Source organism: Syngnathoides biaculeatus, chromosome 7, assembly GCF_019802595.1.
Source record: "Syngnathoides biaculeatus isolate LvHL_M chromosome 7, ASM1980259v1, whole genome shotgun sequence".
In the NCBI taxonomy this organism is placed as follows: Eukaryota; Metazoa; Chordata; class Actinopteri; order Syngnathiformes; family Syngnathidae; genus Syngnathoides; species Syngnathoides biaculeatus.
In genome coordinates, this window is record NC_084646.1 from 8798520 (window position 1) to 8819753 (window position 21234).

Consider the following 21234-nt stretch of genomic DNA (forward strand, 5'->3'; position numbering starts at 1 on the left):
AACGATCACGACAAGTATTCAAATCCTTTCCCAACACTTCCACAATGGACACGAAAAAAATCAAAAAAAGAGCTTCTGGAAATGTACTTTGGAATTTGTGTGTACATGCTGTGGCTTTTTTTTTTTTTTTATTTATTTGGGGAGCGCGGATGGTTAATGTCAGGGTTTCACGTCAAAGCGAACGGGGGCGTCTTGCCAGAGTTGCGGCGGTGCCCCGAGAAGCCGACGGCTCGGCCGCCAGCCGCCGCAAAATGAAATGCTGTCATGTGACATGTCGGGTTTGACTGACTGCATTGATATTTTTTTGCAGCGGAGGCAAAAAAAAAAAAAAAAACCACAACAAAATCACATAAGTGTATTTTTTTTTCCATATTAAAGAGCAAATCATTGCAAAAAATAACAACAATGCAGTGCATATTAATTAAATGTTCCCCCCCCCCCCCCAAAAAAAAAAAAAAGAGCAGAATGGTGCGCTAAAGATGTTGGTGAAGATCCAACGTGAAGCGCAAGGCAGTCATCGCATTGAATTATTCCGGATTAGGGCTTGTCCGGGCTCACAAAAGAGACGTAAAGTGGATCTGTCAAATTGAGCGTCGGCGTGCAGTCGATCGGAGGAGGACAAAGCCAGAGAAAGTCGAGAGGACGCAGGTGAGAAAGAACCGCGCGTCTGTCCGAGGGACTCAAACGGGATCCGGCCGCCCCGCTGCAAGTAACATCAGACGGGGTTTGGCGTTTTGGTTGCGTAAGCGGCTCCGGGCCGGCGTTTTCGCGGCCGGTTAGGATTTCGCGAACGGGTGCATAATTGATGGCTCGTCGCTCGCTAATGTGGCAGCGCGAGCGTTCTGTTGCACTCTCATCAGGCCGTCAAACGTGGATACGGTTGCTTGGGGAAGCGACACAAACTCTCACGGGACAGAAGGATTGGTGCTGTTCGATCGAGTGGAAAAACTGCACGATAATACCAATATTTGGGTGTGTTAACGGTCACTCTCTGTGCAAATTTTTTGTTTGCCGGCACGGTGGAGCAGCGTTGGCCTCACAGTTCTGAGGTCCCGGGTTCAATCCCGGCCCCGCCTGTGTGGAGTTTGCATGTTCCCCCCGCGCCTGCGTGGGTTTCCTCCGGGTGGGCGCTCCGGTTTCCTCCCACATCCCAAAAAAACATGCAACATTCATTGGACACTCTCAATTGCCCCTAGGTTTGATTGTCAATGCGGCTGTTTGTCTCAATGTGCCCTGCGATTGGCTGGCGACCAGTTCAGGGTGTACCCTGCGTGTGACAGCTGGGATAGGCTACAGCACTCCCCACGACCCTCGTGAGGATAAGCGGTGAAGAAAACAGATGGATGGATGGATGGATGGATGGATATTTACGATGTTCATCCATGGTTATTTGTTATTTGGTAGTGGTACGATACCTCCCTCTAGTGGTACATGAAATAACCACTACCGAAATACAGTTCAGTTGTATTTAACTTCAAGTTAAAAATATTTATTTACTGAACTTTTATGCTTTCTACGTTTTTGGATTCAAGTTATTTTTATTTTAATATATTCAAGGATATATTTTTTAAATAATGTCCCAGCTGCTCTCAACGAGATTAAGTGTACTTTTTTAGGAATAACCTGTGTTTTTTTTAATGAACATTTTATAGTGGTACTAAGCGCGACCCTCGTGAGGATAAGCAGTGAAATAACTGGATGGATGAATGCATTTTAAACAAGCCTTTTTATTGCTATTCAACAGATATTTCAACACCAATGACGGGGCAACACAAGTGGACTGATAATCTAACAATATCGGGCATAAATTCTTCGCGACAACAACTTTATGATTACTGAACCATCCCAATGTACTATTTTTTTCTCTTGTTTCTTTTTTTTTTTTTTCAACCATGCAATTATGATGGGCGGCTATTATCTGCAGGCATTCACTGTGTATGCGACGGCCAAGGAGCACACGACAGAAGGAGCGGCACAATGCTATTAGCTTGAAGTAAAAAATGTAAATATTAAGTAGAAGATTACGGTGCTATTTCCCTTACCAAGCAGCAAATATTTTTTTTATTTTTTATTTTTTTTATTGGAAGCCTGCAACATGTATCCTGTATTAACGACATTTCAATTGGAATTCAGTTTATGCATCCATCCATTTTCTTCGCCGCTTATCCTCACGTGGGTCGCGGGAAGTGCTGGAGCCTATCCCAGCTGTCAACGTGCAAGAGGCAGGGGACACCCTGAACTGGTTGCCAGCCAATCGCAGGGCCCATTAAGACTGACAATGATCGCACTCACAATCACACCTATGGGCAATTTAGAGTGTCCAATTAAGGTTGCACGTGGTTGACACAAAAGTATAACTTAAAGGCGATTTTTAAGGGGCCGGCTAATAATTAATTTTCTGTTGCCTGGATTTATTGCCACTGATTCTCTTATGATGATGAAATGCTCAGAATACTGTCAGATACTACTAGCCGGCCATTTTGTTTCTGCTGAACTATCCATCCATTTTCTTAGCCGCTTATCCTCACCAGGGTCGCGGAGAGTGCTGGAGCCTATCCCAGCTGTCAACGGGCAGGAGGCGGGTGGGGTACACCCTGAACTGGTTGCCAGCCAATTGCAGGGCACATGGAGACAGACAACAGTCACACTCACAATCACACCTATGGCCAATTTAGAGTGGCCATTTAATGTTGCATGTTTTTGGGAAGTGGGAGGAAACGGGAGTGCCCGGAGAAAAAACCCACCAAGGCACGGGGAGAACACGCAAACTCCAACCAGGCGGGGCGGGGATCGAACCCGCGTCGTCAGAACTGTGAGGCCAACGCTTCACCCGCTGTCTCCACCGTGCCGCGCAATTCAGTTCATTCCATTTTTTAAATTTCATCCTTGGGAGTGTCAGACCCGATCAACCCCAAAAAAATAACTCCTCACGCACGTTTTATCCGTCATCCGCTGAGTCACGCTAACGGCTCGTCGCAACGCGAGCGACGACGTGCAAATATCAGACAGGGAACCAGTCGAGGGGCAACATCAGGGGCTAATATAAGATAAACGCTGGCTCCGGACGTAAATCACAGTCCACCAATAAAAAGGCCGAGCGGGAAATGAACTTAATTGGTCCCCCTTTGAGAATATCAATTCGGTGACAGTCGTAACTCTCTCTCTGACAGGCGCTCATATGGACGCCATTACCAAGTCGACCCGAAACCTGCAGAGACCCGCAAAACTCACGGGCGCACCGAGCCGAGGGGAAAAAAAAAAAAAAAAAATCCAATATCGCGCGGCCGCGGAGTTGGACGTTCCTTTGAAGGCGTCGCCGGGGCATGAGACGTTTCCTTTCGCGCGACCCCCCCACCCGGACCGGCCGGTTTGGGAGGAAATCACATTTTGGTCGTCTAATCCGACGCAGGGCTGCGGAGCTGGTAGACATTTGTTGGAGGGCCTCGACGTCGCGGCGGGTTAAGTGCTTCCATGGAGCGGTCGTGCAGCTCCGCCTGTCCGGCGGGGATCTGCGCGCGGCTGCCGTGCTTAAGTAGATTTTTCAGGTGTCTCTACTTTACGTATTTATTTTCCCGATGACTTTTTACTTACAATAATGTCAGGAAAGTCGACTAGAACATCTGAGCTTTATTAGGGGCTAACCGGAGAAACTTTAAGCGGTGACACGCGCGTGCCGACGTCCGTTTAACGTGAGTTGAGATGTGAAATTCGTTCTGAACACTGCCGCGTCCTGCTGATGAGAGGGTGTGCACACTTTTGGAGCCACGTTATCCCAGTTATTATTACTTCTCCTCTTGATTTTTTTTTTTTTTTTAAATTGGGTCATACAAGAACCTGACATTTGGCGCTTTTGTAATTACTTCAGAGTCTGTACTTCTGTACTCGAGTACAGCAGTTGAAAAGATACTTGGAGAGCACATGTCAAACTCAAGGCCTGGGGGTCCAGATCTGGTCCGCCACGTTATTTTGTGTGGCCCTCAAAAGAAAATCATTTGTTTCTACTTCAAGTTTCTCACTGAAATTTATTTTGGCAGAAAATGTGCATAAACACTTCAAATTTGCTTCACTTTTATAGAAATGATTTTTTTTCACCCAATTCAATTCATATTTGATTGTAATCGTTCTCTACACTTTCTGATTTTCAAAATGCAAATTCATTAAAAAAAAAAGCAGTAAGCATAGTTTATAATAATTCAAAGGGGTTTATACGGTATTTTGATTAAAAATCAATCGGCGTTAACGTGGATATTTGACTTCTATAGCCGTCAATGGCAGTGAACGTGCTTAGCGCCATTGTACAGTATTTGCAGTGTGTGATCTTCACAACCAAAACAGCCATTTGAGAGGAGACCGTGACTACGACGCCTCTGTTCTTCTTTTACACAAATATATCCGTGGTGGTACTTAAGTAGCGAGCGGTTTTTGCCAACTCCGGTCCAGCTGGCCCGGCTCATTTAGTCATCGTAAGGAGTGCTTCCTGTTGTGCCATCCGCACGGTTTGCAATCGTGGCCCCCGGACTATCCAGGCCTGGGTGCAAAATGCCCGTTAAGAACAATTTCTCGAGTCATTTACATGAACGCTTCCTCCCACCAATTTATCGGCTGGGCTCTCGCTGCCTTTCTAGTTCATCCGCATCTGGAAAACACTCCCTCCCTCCATCCCTCCATCCCTCCCTCCATCCCTCCATCCCTCCCTCCCTCCTCGCTATGCGTGCACTCGTATCCCGCAATCATTAATCGAGGCTGCAGATAACGCCCCAAATCATATCCACGGCTCATTCTAGAAACGGCGAAACATTTTCGAAAAATAGACCGGTTTTTAAAATATTTTTTGAAAATAAAAAAAAAACAGGCGAAATTACCGTAATTTCCAGCCAACAAGCCGCGACTTTTTTCGCACGCTTTCAACCCCGCGGTTTATGCGGTGACGCGGCGCTGGAGTTAGCGCTTGGCTAGCGTTAGGGAGGCGCTAGTGTTAGCGCACCTGGTTATAAGCCTCTGTACTCAGAAAGGGTTTAACGCTAGCGCCACGCTAACGCTAGCACGAATTACAGTATATTTTCCCACGTACAACCAAGAACGGTGGTTGAAAAATATGAAAGATAGAGAAGAAATCCACCCACTGACCGAGATATTAGCTTGATGTCATTTCTGCTTAGCCATGTACGCTAATTTACATTTTTCTCTTCCTCGAGATGGCTAAAAAATATTTAACAATAGTGTCATGCATAGTGGCACAACTTCTGACTATAAGTAACTGTAGTATAATACTTACTTAATTTAATTATTTATTTTATAATATACTATAATATTTCATATATTTCCCTAATAAAACTTTTAACAGTTACAAGGAAGACATCAACAAAATCATTGATTTGAAACAAATTTTATCTGTTACATTTGACATTGTTGAAGTTGGGCAGAAACCTCGTACGTCCAATTTGATTGTTTTTTTTTTTTTTAATTCATATTTTTAGCAAATGGAATGTTTTACACAATAGTAATCGATTAAACGTGTTAAAAATGCGGGACTTTTAGAACAAAACCTTTTCTCGGTCTTGAATTTCTGGGAAGTGTTGTGAAAATACTCACTTTGCGGGAGCCGTGGGCGTTACGTCCGCTCAAGATCGAAAGGGTAGAAAATAACGAGTGAAAATAGAAAAAAAAGGTTACTTGCACTTTAGAAAACCCGTTTCATTAAAAATGGATAACTCTAAATCTTTGCAGAAAGGAGCGTCAGCCGCTAAAGCGCGTTTGCGTGCAGATTCACGTCCACAGATTAAAAATGATACATATTTTTTAAATCCGCAGTTTGGGAAGATGATGCAACAGCCGTTGCTCGCTTTTGTGATGTTTTAATGGCATTAATGATGTCATGTCGTCCTACAACTTTAATCAATGACAGCAAAATGAATTCCTTTTTTTTTTTAGCATAATCGAATTAGCAATAGAAGATAATTATGCGATGTCACATGATAGCGGTGGAAGATATAATACTAAACTTGACCTCTGTAACGAAAGCAAGATGTCCCCCCCCCCTCCCCGAAAAGTAGTGATTTTGGAGATTCCGCCTGACAGCAACGATATGTAAGATGCTCATCGAGAGAGAGAGAGAGAAATATATCAAACGTAGATCTGTTTGCTATTTGAAATCATATTTATGAATGGCTTTTAGGACAGCCGTCGTTCCATCTCGTCTCTCGACGCCTACCGTCGACACGCCCGGCGGTTGTCTCTGAAATGGATCGTGTGAAATTTCACGGCGGGACTGCGACGGCCCCGCGTGTAAATTTGTCTTTGCCGATCTTTTGGATTCGAACCCCGGCGAGCGAGAAAAAGGCCGCTGCGGGTAAACTGTGTAACGCGAACGTTTTGGCCAAGCTGGGTTTAATTTGCGATCCCCGACGACGCGCATGAGAAACCTGCCCTCCCCTTCAGCTGTCTCATTGAATCATGTGGATATAATTTCATCCATTTACGTGTTTTCTGCTCTTTGCTGTGGTTGCCACGGGGCATTTGGAAGCGGGCAGATTAAACGCACATGTTCCTCCCCATCTGCTGCTCTCCCCTTCCGAAACAGATCCCGAAGTGTCGGCGGGTTTCCCCCGCTCGTCGAGAAAGACACCTTGCGATCGACCCGGAACCCGTTGTGTACCCTGTTTTCTTCCTCATAACGTTCATATGTATATATATATATATATATATATATATGGCATTTCATAACGTGTTTCATTTGGCCGCTATATTTTTCTGGCGCAGCTTCATCGTGTCTGTCAGCCTCGGAAACTGGGCCGTTCGAAACCTATCCGGTAAAGCTAATCAGGGCGGGAAGCTGATTGCTGAGGTCGCTCGGATTTTTCTGGAGCCTTTCCTTTTATGGAACGTGAGTAATCGTGAATTTCATGCGAGTTAACGGCCGTGCGGTTCAATCGCGTCTCCCGGTCATTAGTCAGAGTCCTCGTGTACAATTACCAGTCAGTGTTAGTCCTTGGGGCGGGTATCAAAGGAGTGAGGAACTCAAAACGATATGAAATATTCAAGCCATCACAGAGTTGACTCTTTCATTATCTTAGCTATAATAGCCATATTTTCAAAAACTACTATTTGCGTCCCCCCGCCCCCGTGAAACCTGTATTTGCTCAAAATGACCTCTTGCAAATGTCAAGGCATTTTCGTGCTTCCTGTAATATTGTGTCCCACAAGATGTCGGCAAAGCTCGATCTAAAGGGCGTTAAGAGTACGTGAATTGGGCCGAAGGAAGTACAGCACAACCTCGGTTCTCGGCCGTAATCCGTTCCAGGAGGCGGTTCCAGAAGCGATTTGTCCCAAAACCGAATGGATGTTTCCCACGTCTGCGTACAGAGCCTGCGTTATACACAATAACAAAGCGCGTCGGGGATCAGCTGGTCGGGCCGGGCCGCGTGCATTGTTATTTCCGGATTATTCTGCGGCATGAGGATTCACAACAAAACGCGTCGTTTGTTAGCTGGTCGGGTCGCACACGATTTGTTATTCCCGGCGTTTGAGTACCGATTTTTGTTCGAAAACAGAAGCAAAAAAACATCTCGAAATTTTCGTTCGTAAACTGTTTTGTTCGAGAAAGGAGGGGTTCGAGAACCGAGTATTCACTGTCTGATGAAATGGTATAAGCATGTACTTTATGTCAAGGGGAACGGGTTAAGTTTAGCCTGGGTTGTTGTGGAGATCAGGGAGAGCCTTCGCAAATGTCAAGGCATTTTTGTGCTTCCTGTAATATTCTGTCCCACAAGATGTCGGCAAAGCTCTATCCAAAGGGAGTTAAGAGTACGTGAATTGGGCCGAAGGAAGTACAGCACAACCTCGGTTCTCGGCCGTAATCCGTTCCAGGAGGCGGTTCCAGAAGCGATTTGTCCCAAAACCGAATGGATGTTTCCCACGTCTGCGTACAGAGGCTGCGTTATACACAATAACAAAGCGCGTCGGGGATCAGCTGGTCGGGCCGGGCCGCGTGCATTGTTATTTCCGGGTTATTCTGCGGCGTGAGGATTCACAACAAAACGCGTCGTTTGTTAGCTGGTCGGGTCGCACACGATTTGTTATTCCCGGCGTTTGAGTACCGATTTTTGTTCTAAAACAGAAGCAAAAAAACATCTCGAAATTTTCGTTCGTAAACTGTTTTGTTCGAGAAAGGAGGGGTTCGAGAACCGAGTATTCACTGTCTGATGAAATGGTATAAGCATGTACTTTATGTCAAGGGGAACGGGTTAAGTTTAGCCTGGGTTGTTGTCGAGATCAGGGAGAGCCTTCGCAAATGTCAAGGCATTTTTGTGCTTCCTGTAATATTCTGTCCCACAAGATGTCGGCAAAGCTCTATCCAAAGGGAGTTAAGAGTACGTGAATTGGGCCAAAGGAAGTACAGCACAACCTCGGTTCTCGTCCGTAATCCGTTCCAGAAGGCGGTTCCAGAAGCGATTTGTCCCAAAACCGAATGGATGTTTCCCACGTCTGCGTACAGAGTTGTACACAATAACAAAGCGCATCGTGGGCCAGCTGGTCGGGTCGCGCCCGATATGTTATTTCCGGCGTTCGAGTACCGATTTTCGTTCGAAAAACAGAAGCCAAAAAAATCTCGAAATTTTCGTTCGAAAACCGATCTACATTTTCGAAAGAAAAAACAAAGTACTGCGTACTATCTGCAAAGCAAAACCGGCTAACAGATATATTGCAATTTACCGGCTCCCACGTCACTCACCAGGCGGGGCCCCACTTTTTAAAGCCACACACACTCAGTCACAGATACTGTGGAATGTAAGGATGGCGAAACCAAGCGGACAAGATTAATACCTGCACCTGACGTTGTTAGTTAGTAATGCAAAATCAATTTTTATTCCAATTACCCGATTAATCAAGGGTATAATCAGAAGTTTCAAATTATATCATAGGTTCATTTTTACAATAATTGCAGATTATAATATATAAAACCAATTTATTTGTTTGAATTCTGCTTTGTTTTTATATGATACAATGTTAAAAACGGGACAAATGTTCGTTTTTCCATGAAAAAAAAAAATTGGAAATGAAGGAAGGTACTGCTGTCCATCTTTTGTAATGTAAAAAAAATGTTGAATATTGTGTCTTATAAGAGCACAAGTAATTCAGTAAGAAAGTAAAAAGAGTTTGTGCATCGTGGCTAATTCATTATGACTGTGCGGCTCCTTCTGGCCACCAGTGGGCGGCATAATCCGGCTATACGGAAGGAGACGGCGACGACTAACGTCAGTAAGCTGCAGTGATAATAGTTGTTGTTTCACTGATGATAAAAAGATTAGAATAATTTTTATTGTAATACCGTCCGTCTACACGTGTTTTGCCAGTGTTTTTGTTCAGATATCCGTTCCGTTAAGGGTTACGAGACCGTTGTTTTGCTGTTATCTTCTGGCATTTAACTGTATTTCCGAAAATGATTTCCCTGATTGTTTTTCACTAAAGGCTGCTAGCAGAGGCCATTAATCAGCGACCTGTCCCGCATGTCGTCAGGCACATTTATCTCCCGTGTACAGTTCCACAAAGGCTGGTTTGTCACCATCCGTGGCAGGTTCCTAGCTGCTTCCTTTTCGCCCCGCTTGACACCGTCGGGCTTTCTTGTTTCCCCTGAAGGCCACCAGTTCGGACCCTCGCGACCTTTCATCCCCTCTCTTCGGTCGTTTCAAGACCCGGCCGTCATCCGAAATGTTTACGGAGTGATCGAACCGAAAACCCTCCGGACGGGGATGGAATTCCGCCGCGGTTATCTGCCGGTTTACCTCAGCCGGAGGTCTCGGAGAGGAAAACCAAACACGTTTGAAGCAATTCTAGTGATTAGAGCCGTCTAAGCTGTTTTCACAGATAATATCCAAGGGAAGATTAATTTCACGTCACCACGTTTCGCCGTTTACGGAACGCCATCACTTCAACTGCAGTTGGAGTTGATTCCAAAGGAGCGCGCGCTGCGACGTTTACAAGTGAGCGCGGTTTTGGATCCTTTTGGGACTTTTCCGCAACGCTGTCAGCGACTGGTCAGTCTTGTGGAAATTCGATGCATCAGCAACTTTCTATGATGCTTTTCAATCCTTTCAGTGAATGTTTTGTTGGTTTGTTTTGTTTTGAAAGTTCATTGCAGGACTTACAAGTTCTCGGAACAAATTGAATTGGAGGCGGACGCATAACCCGGTGATGGGAAATAATGAAGCGGAAATACGTCATGATTGTACATATTTTCGAAGTATCTGCTCTTTAACTGAGTGACTTTACAGTTTGTGTAAGCGGCAGTTTTACTTGTTTGCTTTATTTGAACGTCGGCTCGGGTGGAAAACGTTTGCCTCACAGTTCTGAGGTCCCGGGTTCAATGGACCTGGACCCGCCTGTGTGGAGTGCAACGTTACTTTTTAGACACGTGAAACGCACCCCGCTGAGGCGCAGACGTCGACGTTAGCGGCTCAATTTGTTACAGAAGCGTTTGTTTGCCTTGTCAGCTCGGAAGGTTGGAGAAGGAGGTCGAAGACCGGAAAATCGTTCCCTCGTGAAACAAAAGCCAAATGGACTGTAATCGACACCCAATAAAATTGCCTTGGAAAATTTTTTAAAACCCCCCCAAATACTTGAATAATTGCAGATATATACGAAAACACAAAAGGGATTTTTTTTTTTTTTTAAATAGTAACACAAAAAGTGAATATACGGGTGCTGAATTTGTGGCTCCGTTATAATTCATTTGTTTCCCTCCCATAAAATGAATAAAAAATGTTGAAGTTTATTGTTTAAAAAAAAAAAAACACAGTTCATGATAATATTACACATTGAAAAAAAAATTAAATGTAAACGATTAAAATGTTTGTGTAACCCCCCCCCATACTTGAATAACTGCAGATATATACAAAAAGACAAAAGGGATTTTTTTTTTTTTACTTATAATATTGGAAAAATTTGAAAAAATAGTTACACAAAAAGTGAATATACGGGTGTTGAATTTGTGGCTCCGTTATAATCCATTCGTTTACCTCCCATAAAATGAATAAAAAATGTTGAAGTTTATTGTTTAAAAAAAAACACAGTTCACGATAATATTACACATTGGAAAAAAAATTAATGTTAACAATTAAAAGGTTTCTGTAACATTTATTGCTGTTATTGTTATTCTGTTATGTGTATATATATATGTGTTATTCTGTTGTGCGTGGCTTGGCCACAGGGGGCAGTATAATACAATCATCCGATGAAAACAAAGACGAGTTACACAACTCTTGTGACGCAGTGATCTTTAGGAATATTAATAATTTCTCACACAGGATAAATAATAAAAGCCTCTGAGTATTGTTTTGATTTTTGTGTTCACATTCCTTGTTAAGTTTAAACGGTTTAAAACAAAACAACGTCGATGGTAAACATTAGCTTATCCGTGGCGTTTTGTACGTGAAGCTAAGCGGCTTGTCATGAATCAAAGTTGTGGGGTTGTTTTAAATGCGCAATATGTAATTGTGTTTAAAGCACGCGGGAGGAATAAAAGCAGCGTGAATTGTTACTTTGTGCATGAAGTCCGCGTGGGTCGTTAGCGAAGGCCGTATCAGATCGGGTTGCGGTGGAGGAGAGAGTGACACCGCGGGGTCCAATGGGCCCGGCGCTCGACGGAGGCTCATCCCCCGCTCGTCTTCTTTCACACACGCGGCGCCCGGGCCGAGCGTTCTATTCACCGCCGCTCCATTTAATATCGGCGAAACCCAAGCCCGTCATGGCGGCGGCGGCTCGGGTGAGCGGATCCGACCTGGCGCGGCTTTCGCAATTGTCCCGGCGGTCCGGTAGCTGCGCCGTGTCTGCGTATTATTTTGGGAACCACGTTTTTCTTTCGTCTGTGGTTTGCAGCTGAAATTGAGCATAAAATGAATGAAGTATATGATGCACCATTGACTACACGCAAAATAAGTAAACGTTAGGTTGCAAAAACAGCCGTTGAAAATTGCAACACAGCTTGAGACCGTCTTGTTTTTGTTAGCATTTCCAAACTGTGCTGTTTTAATCGTATGTTCATTTCATATTTACGTACAGGACTTTGTATCAGCTGTGCTTGTCCTTAACGTGTTCTAGACATAAAATGGAGTTCAGGGTTAAAACATCAAACTAAATGAAAAAAGAGACTTTTAACAGTTTAGTACATTTTGCATCATTTGCTCTTCTCTAACAAGGAGCCGAATGAAAGCCAAGCCACTTATCCTCACAAGGGTCGCGGGAAAACTGGAGCCTATCCCAGCTGGCTTCGAGCAGATTTGAAATTGCACCGTGGGCCAAATATAGCCACGCCACTGGCCAGATCTGGCCCGCGGGCCAGAGTTTGACTCCTACGGTGCAGTGGTACACGCGCCTGCCTTTGGCGCTGGCAGCGTGGGATCGATTCCCGCTCAGTGATGGTGCCGATGGACTGGCGACCAGTTCAGGGTGTACCCCGCCTCCTGCCCGTTGACAGCTGGGATAGGCTCCAGCTCTCCCCGCGACCCTCGTGAGGATAATCAGCAGCCAGCTCGCAAAGAGCGCCATCCACCTTAAAATCAGCGGCAAACGTTGACGCAAACACGCGGAGGAAACGCGCATGTCGACACCCTCGCCCGTCGTGTCGGACGTCACGGCGAGGCGGAAAAGGGCGTGAAAGCCCGACGCGGGCCTTTGCGGGGAACGGACATCGGCACCCCCTTCCGACACATCGGCGAGACGTGCAGCCCGTCGAAGACAAAAGCAAACAGCGGCCTGGAGAGAGGGTGGGTTGAGGGGGGTTGGCGGGTTATTTCACCGTTTCAATGCATTCTTTTGTGCAAAACAAAAAAAAAAGTGAGGCTAAATTGTAGTTAGGGCTCCACGGAGGAAAACGTGTTTATCGCCGAGAGCGTATTATTACTTGGGACCGGCGCGCATGATGAGATGGACTGAGGTTTTTTGTTTTTTTTTTTCCCAGGCTGCTGGGAAACCGACTGGCGGTGTCGCCTGGAGGCGCAGGCACCGGCCAAGAAACTGGCTGTGAAGAATTATTGTATATGCTACAGTGAGGGCTTTTGTTGTCCAGAGGTGGCGAAAGTACTCGCCGTCTGTACTTAAGTAGAGAGACAAAAACGAAAAAAAAAAAGTACAAGTGCTGATTCAACTACTGTACGTGTTGTCCGTGTAATATACAAATAAATGATTTTAACATAAATTTGACACACTACACAGAAGAGTGTTGTTCATAAACATTGCCAATTTTTAATTGAAAAGAAAATCGGAAGGAAAAATCATCTGTCGTTGTGGGCGCACTCAAACGATTTGGGCGTATCCGCTAAAAAAAACAAAAAAAAAACAAAAAGGCTCGTTCTTCAGGCATCTTTCTTATGGCGACACATCCCTCCATGAAAATATACCCGCTTAAAGCTTCTGACGGCTACGACGCGACGAGATGTGCTGTCGCGCAAGCTAACAGGCTTCCAGGGTCTCCTTTTTAGTTTCGGGGTTCGACCGCAGCATCGACGCCTCGCCTGCGGATTTAAAGAAAGACGTCAGCGTCCAGGAAATACACAGTTTCGCAGTGCAGGAGTAGAGCTCGCCATGTGTCGAGCTAGGTAGCTAACCGACTACACAGTAGCGGTAGAAATGTGCAATTGTGCTTGATAACCAACAACGGATGTGCTGAAGTTCGTACATTTGTCACGAACCGCCAGTACGGGGGAGGACCCAAATGCAGGACTTTGAGGCAAAGGCATAATGTTCAATGTACTTTATTCCGGAAACTGGGTCATACACGGTGTAACAGTCCGACAAGGCAGAGGCACAGAAACGCTAGGCTAGGTGGGATCCAAGAGACATACAGCAAGGGTTCGATGACTCTGAAGCAAACTAATCTACGGGACTGGATTAAACTTAAAGGCACAGAATCGCTGTGACGAGGGTTACTGTAACTTACGCGTAGATGCGGAGAGTCCCACAGGCAGTGAATGCAACTGATTAACGCAAGGCAACGAACCGGCAATTTAGACTGTCCAATTAATGGAACATGTTCTTGGAATGTGGGAGGACACCCACACAGGAACGGGGAGAACATGCAAATTCCACACAGGCGCGTCCGGGATTGAACCCATGTCCTCAGTTTATCAATTTTTGTTCTGTTTTTTATTTTTTTTTCATTTTATTTACATTATTATATTGAATGAGATGGAACGGTGGATCAGATGGTAAAGCGTTGGCCTCACAGTTCTGAGGTCCCGGGTTCGATCCCAGACCCGCCTGTGTGGAGTTCTTCCCGTGCCTGCGTGGCGTTTCTTCGGGCACTCCCTCCCATATCCCAAAAACACGCAACATTAATTGGACGCTCTAAATTGCCCGTAGGTGTGATTGTGAGTGTGCGTGTTTGTCTCCATGTGCCCTGTGATTGGCTGGCAACCAGTTCGGGGTGTACCTCCCTTCCTCCCCATTGACAGCTGGGATAGGCACCAGCTCTCCCCGTGGCCCTTGTGAGGATAAGCGGCAAAGAAAATGGATGGATATGAAAAACTTGAAATGGTAAAAACAAAAATAAATTTAAAAAGTTGACTGATGAAAAAAATAATTGTTAAATGTTCGAAAAATTTTGATGCTACCAGTCAAAAGTTTTGGAACGCACGCATTTTTGTTGTTGTTTCTCTAAAATTGGAAATCAAATTCAGTTCCCGTCCGTTGAAAAGCCGCACAGCGATTCTGATTTGGGATTTTCATTTTAAGGATAAGCTTCTATGTTTCTCCGCAGTGGTGACTTTGACGAGTCCAATGTTTCGAATACATTTTTTGTGATCAATATATCAATTGTAACTTGAATTGTTGATTTGTTCTGTTAATCATTTCTGGGGGAACCTTGATGCATAAACGCAGACGCATTAAGAGTAGCGTTAACCCCGCCATGTCGCGGTTCACACTTTGCGGTTCTGCTATTTCTGTTTGGTTTTTTTTTTTTTTTTCATTATTATGATTGTGCAATACGTCAGCTAACTCCTACCTAACGAAATGAACAGTGACTTACGATTAATTATCGCAAAATTGAGGCCTGGTAATGATAATCGTGTGTCGTTGTTGAGTAGATGAAGGTAAGGAACGTCCCTCCTCGTAGTTGAAGGTGCGTTCTTCCTTTGCACTGGAAGGCTCTGAGGCCACTCGGCGAGGGATTGGGTGGAGCAAACTATTTTTCAGGCAACGTTTGCGTGTCAACCTAGCACGATTGCTGTATGTATTGTGTTACATTTTTCGAGGTTGTTTAAGCAGGACATTCAACAGTTTTTGTCATCTGTTATCTTATTGGTGTGCTTCAGTATCCCCAAAAATGGGTTAGTATGATATAGACAGCAGTGTCTTGAGGAACGAGTGACCGTTTCCATTTTCTTAGCCGCTGATCCTCACGAGGGTCGCACAACTGCTGGAGCCTACCCCAGCTGTCAACGGGCAGGAGGCGGGGTACACCCTGAACTGGTTGGCAGCCAATCGCAGGGCACATGGAGACAGACAAACAGTCACACTCACAATCACACCTAGGGGCAATTTAGAGTGTCCAGTCAATGTTTCATGTTTTTGGGATGTGCGAGGAAACCGGAGTGCCCGGAGAAAAAACCCACGCAGGCACTGCGAGAACATGCAAACTCCACACAGACGGGTCTGGGATTGAACCCGGGACCTCAGAACTGTGATGCCAACTCTTTCCAGTTGATCCACCGAATTGCAAGTCTTTTGAGATCTTAATTTTTCGAGATATGCTTTGACTTGCAAGCTCAATTTGAGGCACAAGCACAAGATGGCGGCAGTGAGTTCAACTCCAAATTTCACATTGTATATCATAACAACCATATAACTCTGCGCTTAAATCTACTAGCTTCATGCAAACATAACTGGAAATGCCATAGAGGGGCTAAAGAATAGCATCTATGTGGTGGTGTTAGACGAGGGGTTTTATTGTCCAAATGGTGCCGCAACACACGTAGACAGACAATACACAAATACTCACAGGCATATATTCCTTATACTGTTTGAAAAGTGCCACATACTACATCAGTGACTAGTAGTTAATTTTTTCCATTTTTTTCTGCACTATATATATATATATATATATATATATATAGTTGCATACATTAATTTTTGAAATTTAATTGTGCATTGTTTACAATTTATAGAATTTATGTGTGTATATATATATTTAGATTGTTTACTATTTTTTTATAATGTTTATTATTATTATGGACTGATAATTTCCTCATTTCATTTTTTTGGAGGGGGTGGGGATGATTTTTGGATGAGTTTTTAGGGAATAAATTCAACTTGAAAGTCAAGCTGGCAGCCGGCGTCGTTCTGCCGTGTCGCACGCATTCCCATCCTAACCACCCGCCCGTCTCCTCCGCAGTTCGAGGGCTGCAACAAAGCGTTTTCGCGCCTGGAGAACTTGAAGATCCACCTGAGGAGCCACACGGGGGAGAAGCCGTACCTGTGCCAGCACCCCGGCTGCCAGAAAGCTTTCAGCAACTCCAGCGACCGCGCCAAGCACCAGCGCACTCACCTGGACACGGTCAGAAAAACGGGCGAGCGGTCTGCGCCGTCTGATCTTCTGGTTTTTCTCCAGGCACGATCGATATTTGGCCGGCAGCTACAACGCTCGATGCGCTCTCTCGAGGATTGAGAAGGAAGTCGTTACAGACGGAAAGCGCCGAACAGCCCACGTAGCATACGTTACAATCCTTTTTATAACTTGGCGATGACCGGACGCCGCCGCGCTGTGAACTAAGCACACCCGTCTCGATTTTTCAAGGTTCTGGGTTCAAACTTGTGTGGCGTTTGCACGTTCTCACTGTGATCGCGTACGTTTTTTTTTTTCCACGTTTTTCCTCATTGCGGATTCCAAAAACATCCACGTCAGCTTCATTGAACGCGTTAAATCGGGGGTGTCAAACATACGGCCCGCGGGCCGAAGCCTGGCCCGCAAGGAGCTACACTCCTGCTAGCGGGATCAATTCGAAAGTGAAAAAAATATATACACACTGAACATGCGGTTCTCGAACGTCTCCGTTCTCGAAGAAATCGGTTTTTGGAATGAAAATATTGAGATTTTTTTTTGCTTCTGTTTTCGAACAAAAATCGGTAACCCGACCAGCGAATACACAATGCGCTTTGTTGTGGATTCCCATGCCGCCGAAAAACCCGGAAATAACATAAAGCGCGCGTGGCCCGACCAGCTGACCCACAACGCGGCGTTGGCATTGTGAATTCGAACACACCGCAAAAAAACGCAGAAATAACATAACGCGCGCGGCGTGACCAGCCGACCCACAACGCACTTTGTTATTGTAAATTCGAACGCACTGCGAAAAACCCCTGAAATAACATAATCCGCGCGGCCCGACCAGCTGACCCACGACGCGCTTTGTTATTGTGAATTCCAACGCACCGCAAAAAAACACGTAAATAATATAACGCGCGCGACCCGACCAGCTGACGCACGACGCACTTTGTTATTGTGAATTTGAACGCACCGCGAAAAAAACGGGAAATAATATAACACGCTCAACCCGACTAGCTGACCCACGACATGCGTTGTCATTGTGAATTTGAACGCACCGCGAAAAAAAAAACGGAAATAACAATAACAATGAGAAATATCGATTCGGTTTTCAAACAAATCGCTTCTCGAACCGCCTTCTGGAACGGATTGTGGTCGCGAACCGAAGTTGGACTGTCGTAGTCGGTGTGGTGGTGGCGACAACGGATCATGTTGAGAGTTATTGTGCTCATATAGGAAATGGAATGGTAATAATAATTCCTTGTTGTGTTGATTTACGTACTTTAAAAGTGCAATACTGACTGTAACTTCAACTTTTGATCTTTAAAATCCAATTTAATTTCAATTTCACATTGTAATTGATAAAGTGATGCAAAATGTTCTCAAAAAAAAAAATCTGACATTGTTTTTTTAAAATGAAGAATAAAAGTCCATCCATCCATCCATTTTCCTCGCCGCTTATCCTCACGAGAGTCGCGGGGAGTGCTGTCAACGAGCAGGAGGCTAGCGGGGTACACCCTGAACTGGTCGCAGGGCACATTGAGACAAACAGCCGCACTCACGATCACACCTTGGGGCAATTTAGTGTCTCCAATTAATCTTACATGTTTTTGGAATGTGGGAGGAAACCGGAGCACCCTGAGAAAAGCCACGCAGGCACTGGGAGAACATGCAAACGACACACAGGCGGGTCCCGGATCGAATCCAGGACCTCAGAAGTGTGAGGCCAATGCTTTCCAGCTGTTCCACCATACCGCCAGAATAAAAAGTCCTGAAATAGAAAGATTTTGTTTTTTTTTTTAACATACTTGTTTTGAATTAAGACAAAGGGAAAATTTAGGCTGTGCGTGGCCTCTGAGCTACTAGTTCGACAGTCCAAATTGTCCACGGGTGTCAATGTGCTCGTCTTGTGATTGGCTGGCAACCGCTCCCGGGCGTACCCCCCAGGACTCGCCCCAAAAAGCGGCTTGCGGCCCGACGAGGACACGCGCTATAGAAAGCGAAAAGATGGAAAGTCAAACGTCAGAAGACATAAAAAAAAAAAGGCAACTTAATGGAGTCACACTCACCTGACTGTATTATGTTTATTTTCGTTGGGATTTTCAGGTTGTGCTCACATGGAGCCCAGAGCATTAAGTACCAAACAATTTTGGCATTGAAAATAAATGCCGGCTTTGTAGAGAAAAAAAAAACGCATTGGCACTGAAAAAGATTGCCATATTTTCTTTTTTATATTATGATGTTTTTCAATGTGAGTCATCAGATTTTTTTTTCAGTGAGTGTTGTCATTTTTCTCAGTGTCATCCAATTCCAATTTCAACCTTGGTTTTATGTAGGATTTTTTTTAAATTTTATATATATATATATATATATATATTATATATATATATATATATATATATAATATATATATATATGTGTGTGTGTGTGTGTGTGTGTAGGCAAGTCCAAATATAGAGTTGCAGTACCGCCTTCTGCCACAAAACGCCAAGCAGCGTCGAGCTCTCCTGGGAAGTACGCGGTATCACGTAGAGCAAGAAAAAGAGGCAGACTGTCATGGTTCCCACACCACACAGAAAATATAAAACAGAGTATTACTGTATTCGGTGTTAGTATGCATTCCTGTTCTGTGTGGGGTAAATTTGAAAGTTTATAATAACCGTAAGCATGTATGGTAACTACCATTAGCCAATAGATGATATTTCACGTTACAGTGCTCCTTCAGGTACGAGTTTGATTTGCTACTAGACCGCACTCGTAGCTCGAATTACATCGTACGCGTTAGCATTAAGCTAGTGGACTTTCGTTAGCTAGAATTTCATGGTTTGGTTGAGCAATTTGGTGTTTAAAAAAAGCGTTTTTCATTTGTTTTAACTTCACCTGGTAGAAATAAGGCGGCACAGTGACTGTCTGAAATTCACCGTCTGTGCCGGCAGGTCAGAACCGAACAGCCAGCCAATCCACTTACGCTTTCTTGGTATGCGACGTCACGTGACTAAGAAAGTTTAATTGCGATTGGCTGGTTGTTCGGTTCTGACCTGAAGTCACGCTGCCTGGTGGCACAAACCGTGAATTTTAGACGGCAGCGTGGGATCGATTCCCGCTAAGTGACGGTGTCGATATCTGCCCTGCGACTGGCTGGCGACCAGTTCAGGGTGCGGTCCGCCTTTCGCCCGAAGCTAGCTGGGATAGGCTCCACCTTTCCCTGCAACCCTTGTGAGGATAAGCGGCTTGGGTGATGACATGACTTTACATTTCAAATTCTATTTCACTTTACATTTTAAATTCAAATCCTGGTGGCACTAATCTACTTCCATATACACTGTATCGTTTTTTTCTTGTTTTTCTTTTTCACGTCCTTGATTCAACAAGCAAAACAGATCTTAACTTAATCAGACTTTTTTTTGGTATTTATTAACACTCCGTTGAATTAAAAAAAAAAAGAAAAAAAACGTCCTGAGATTTTCAAAACTGAAAGGGAAAAGACTTGAATTTTGTGACTTTTCTTTTTCTTTCTCGCCCGTATTTGTATTTGTCGACCGTGTCGCACCTGCGCTGGAAAGCAACAGTCGGTGCCCCCGCAAAGGTACAATATTGAATGTGGCCTTCTGTTATTGTATCAGTCAAGTTTCCCACCACCCACTCTTTCCACAAGTAGGACAAATGATACAGCTAATGTAGAGGGGGGGCTGCTTACGGCTTCACATTAACACCCTGCTAAAAGGCCCGCCCTGCCAAGAGCACTTAAGAGGAAAATGATTTTTAAGCCTAAATGATATTTATTCTACACAGAAGTCACGCTTGATTTTCGGTGACTCGAGGCGCCGCGCCGCACCACGCGGGGCCGCAAAACAAACACGGCCCAGATGAGTGGCACTGGAAGCGCCTCGGAATAACAAAAATCGGCTTATTTACAGAGGCCGTCAACGTACGCCGAGGCGCGGCTAATAAAGACCTGGATCGACTTACACTTTAATAGGCATCTTATGTTCGTTCCTGAGGCGGGGGGGGTAAAAATAAAAGCCCGGTTGCCACACGCCATGCTGTGTTTGCTTGGCCGATGACGAGAAACCAAATTGATGAGGAAACTCCCGACTTTACACTTGTCGTTTGTCGTTCCATCGTCAGAGCGCAAAAGAAATTGGACAAAATAGAAAGTTTCTTTCGGCGTCGCCACAGCGTGTCATCTCAGATGAACACACATATATGTTTGGCACAATTTTTACGCCGGATGCCCTTCCTGACGCAAGCCTTCTCAGGGAGTGGAGGCCCCAGTGGGATACGAACCCACAACCCCTGGATTACCAAACCAGTGCTCTAACCACTGAGCTCCAGGGCCTCAAATTGGACAAAATGCACACGCAAAATTTGCACCCGAGTCTACTTTTACTGCGAGGTTGTGAGTTTACGGCAAATCAAATTGGTATGTTTGAGCGCTCCTCGGTCAAGATCAGATTTGAAATTATCCATCCGTCTATTTTCTTCGCCGCTTATCCTCACGAGGGGGGCGGGGAGTGCTGGAGCCTATCCCGGCTGTCAACGGCCAGGAGGCGGGTTACACCCTGAACTGGTCGCCAGCCAATCGCAGGGCACGTAGAGAGAGTCGCACTCACAATCACACCTAGGGGCAATTTTTAGAGTGTCCAATTAATGTTGCATGTTTTTGGGATGTGGGAGGAAACGGGAGTGCCCGGAGG

General features: G+C 44.9%; 1 protein-coding gene across 1 annotated transcript in view; it reads left to right on the forward strand.

The window, feature by feature from the left end:
• Positions 1 to 21234, forward strand: part of LOC133503699 (zinc finger protein GLIS1) — a 133350-nt gene that overhangs the window by 83130 nt on the left and 28986 nt on the right. Inside the window, exon 6 of the mRNA XM_061825563.1 lies at positions 16388 to 16549. Coding sequence (XP_061681547.1) covers positions 16388 to 16549 — 162 coding nt within the window. The remainder of the gene's footprint in view (positions 1 to 16387; positions 16550 to 21234) is intronic.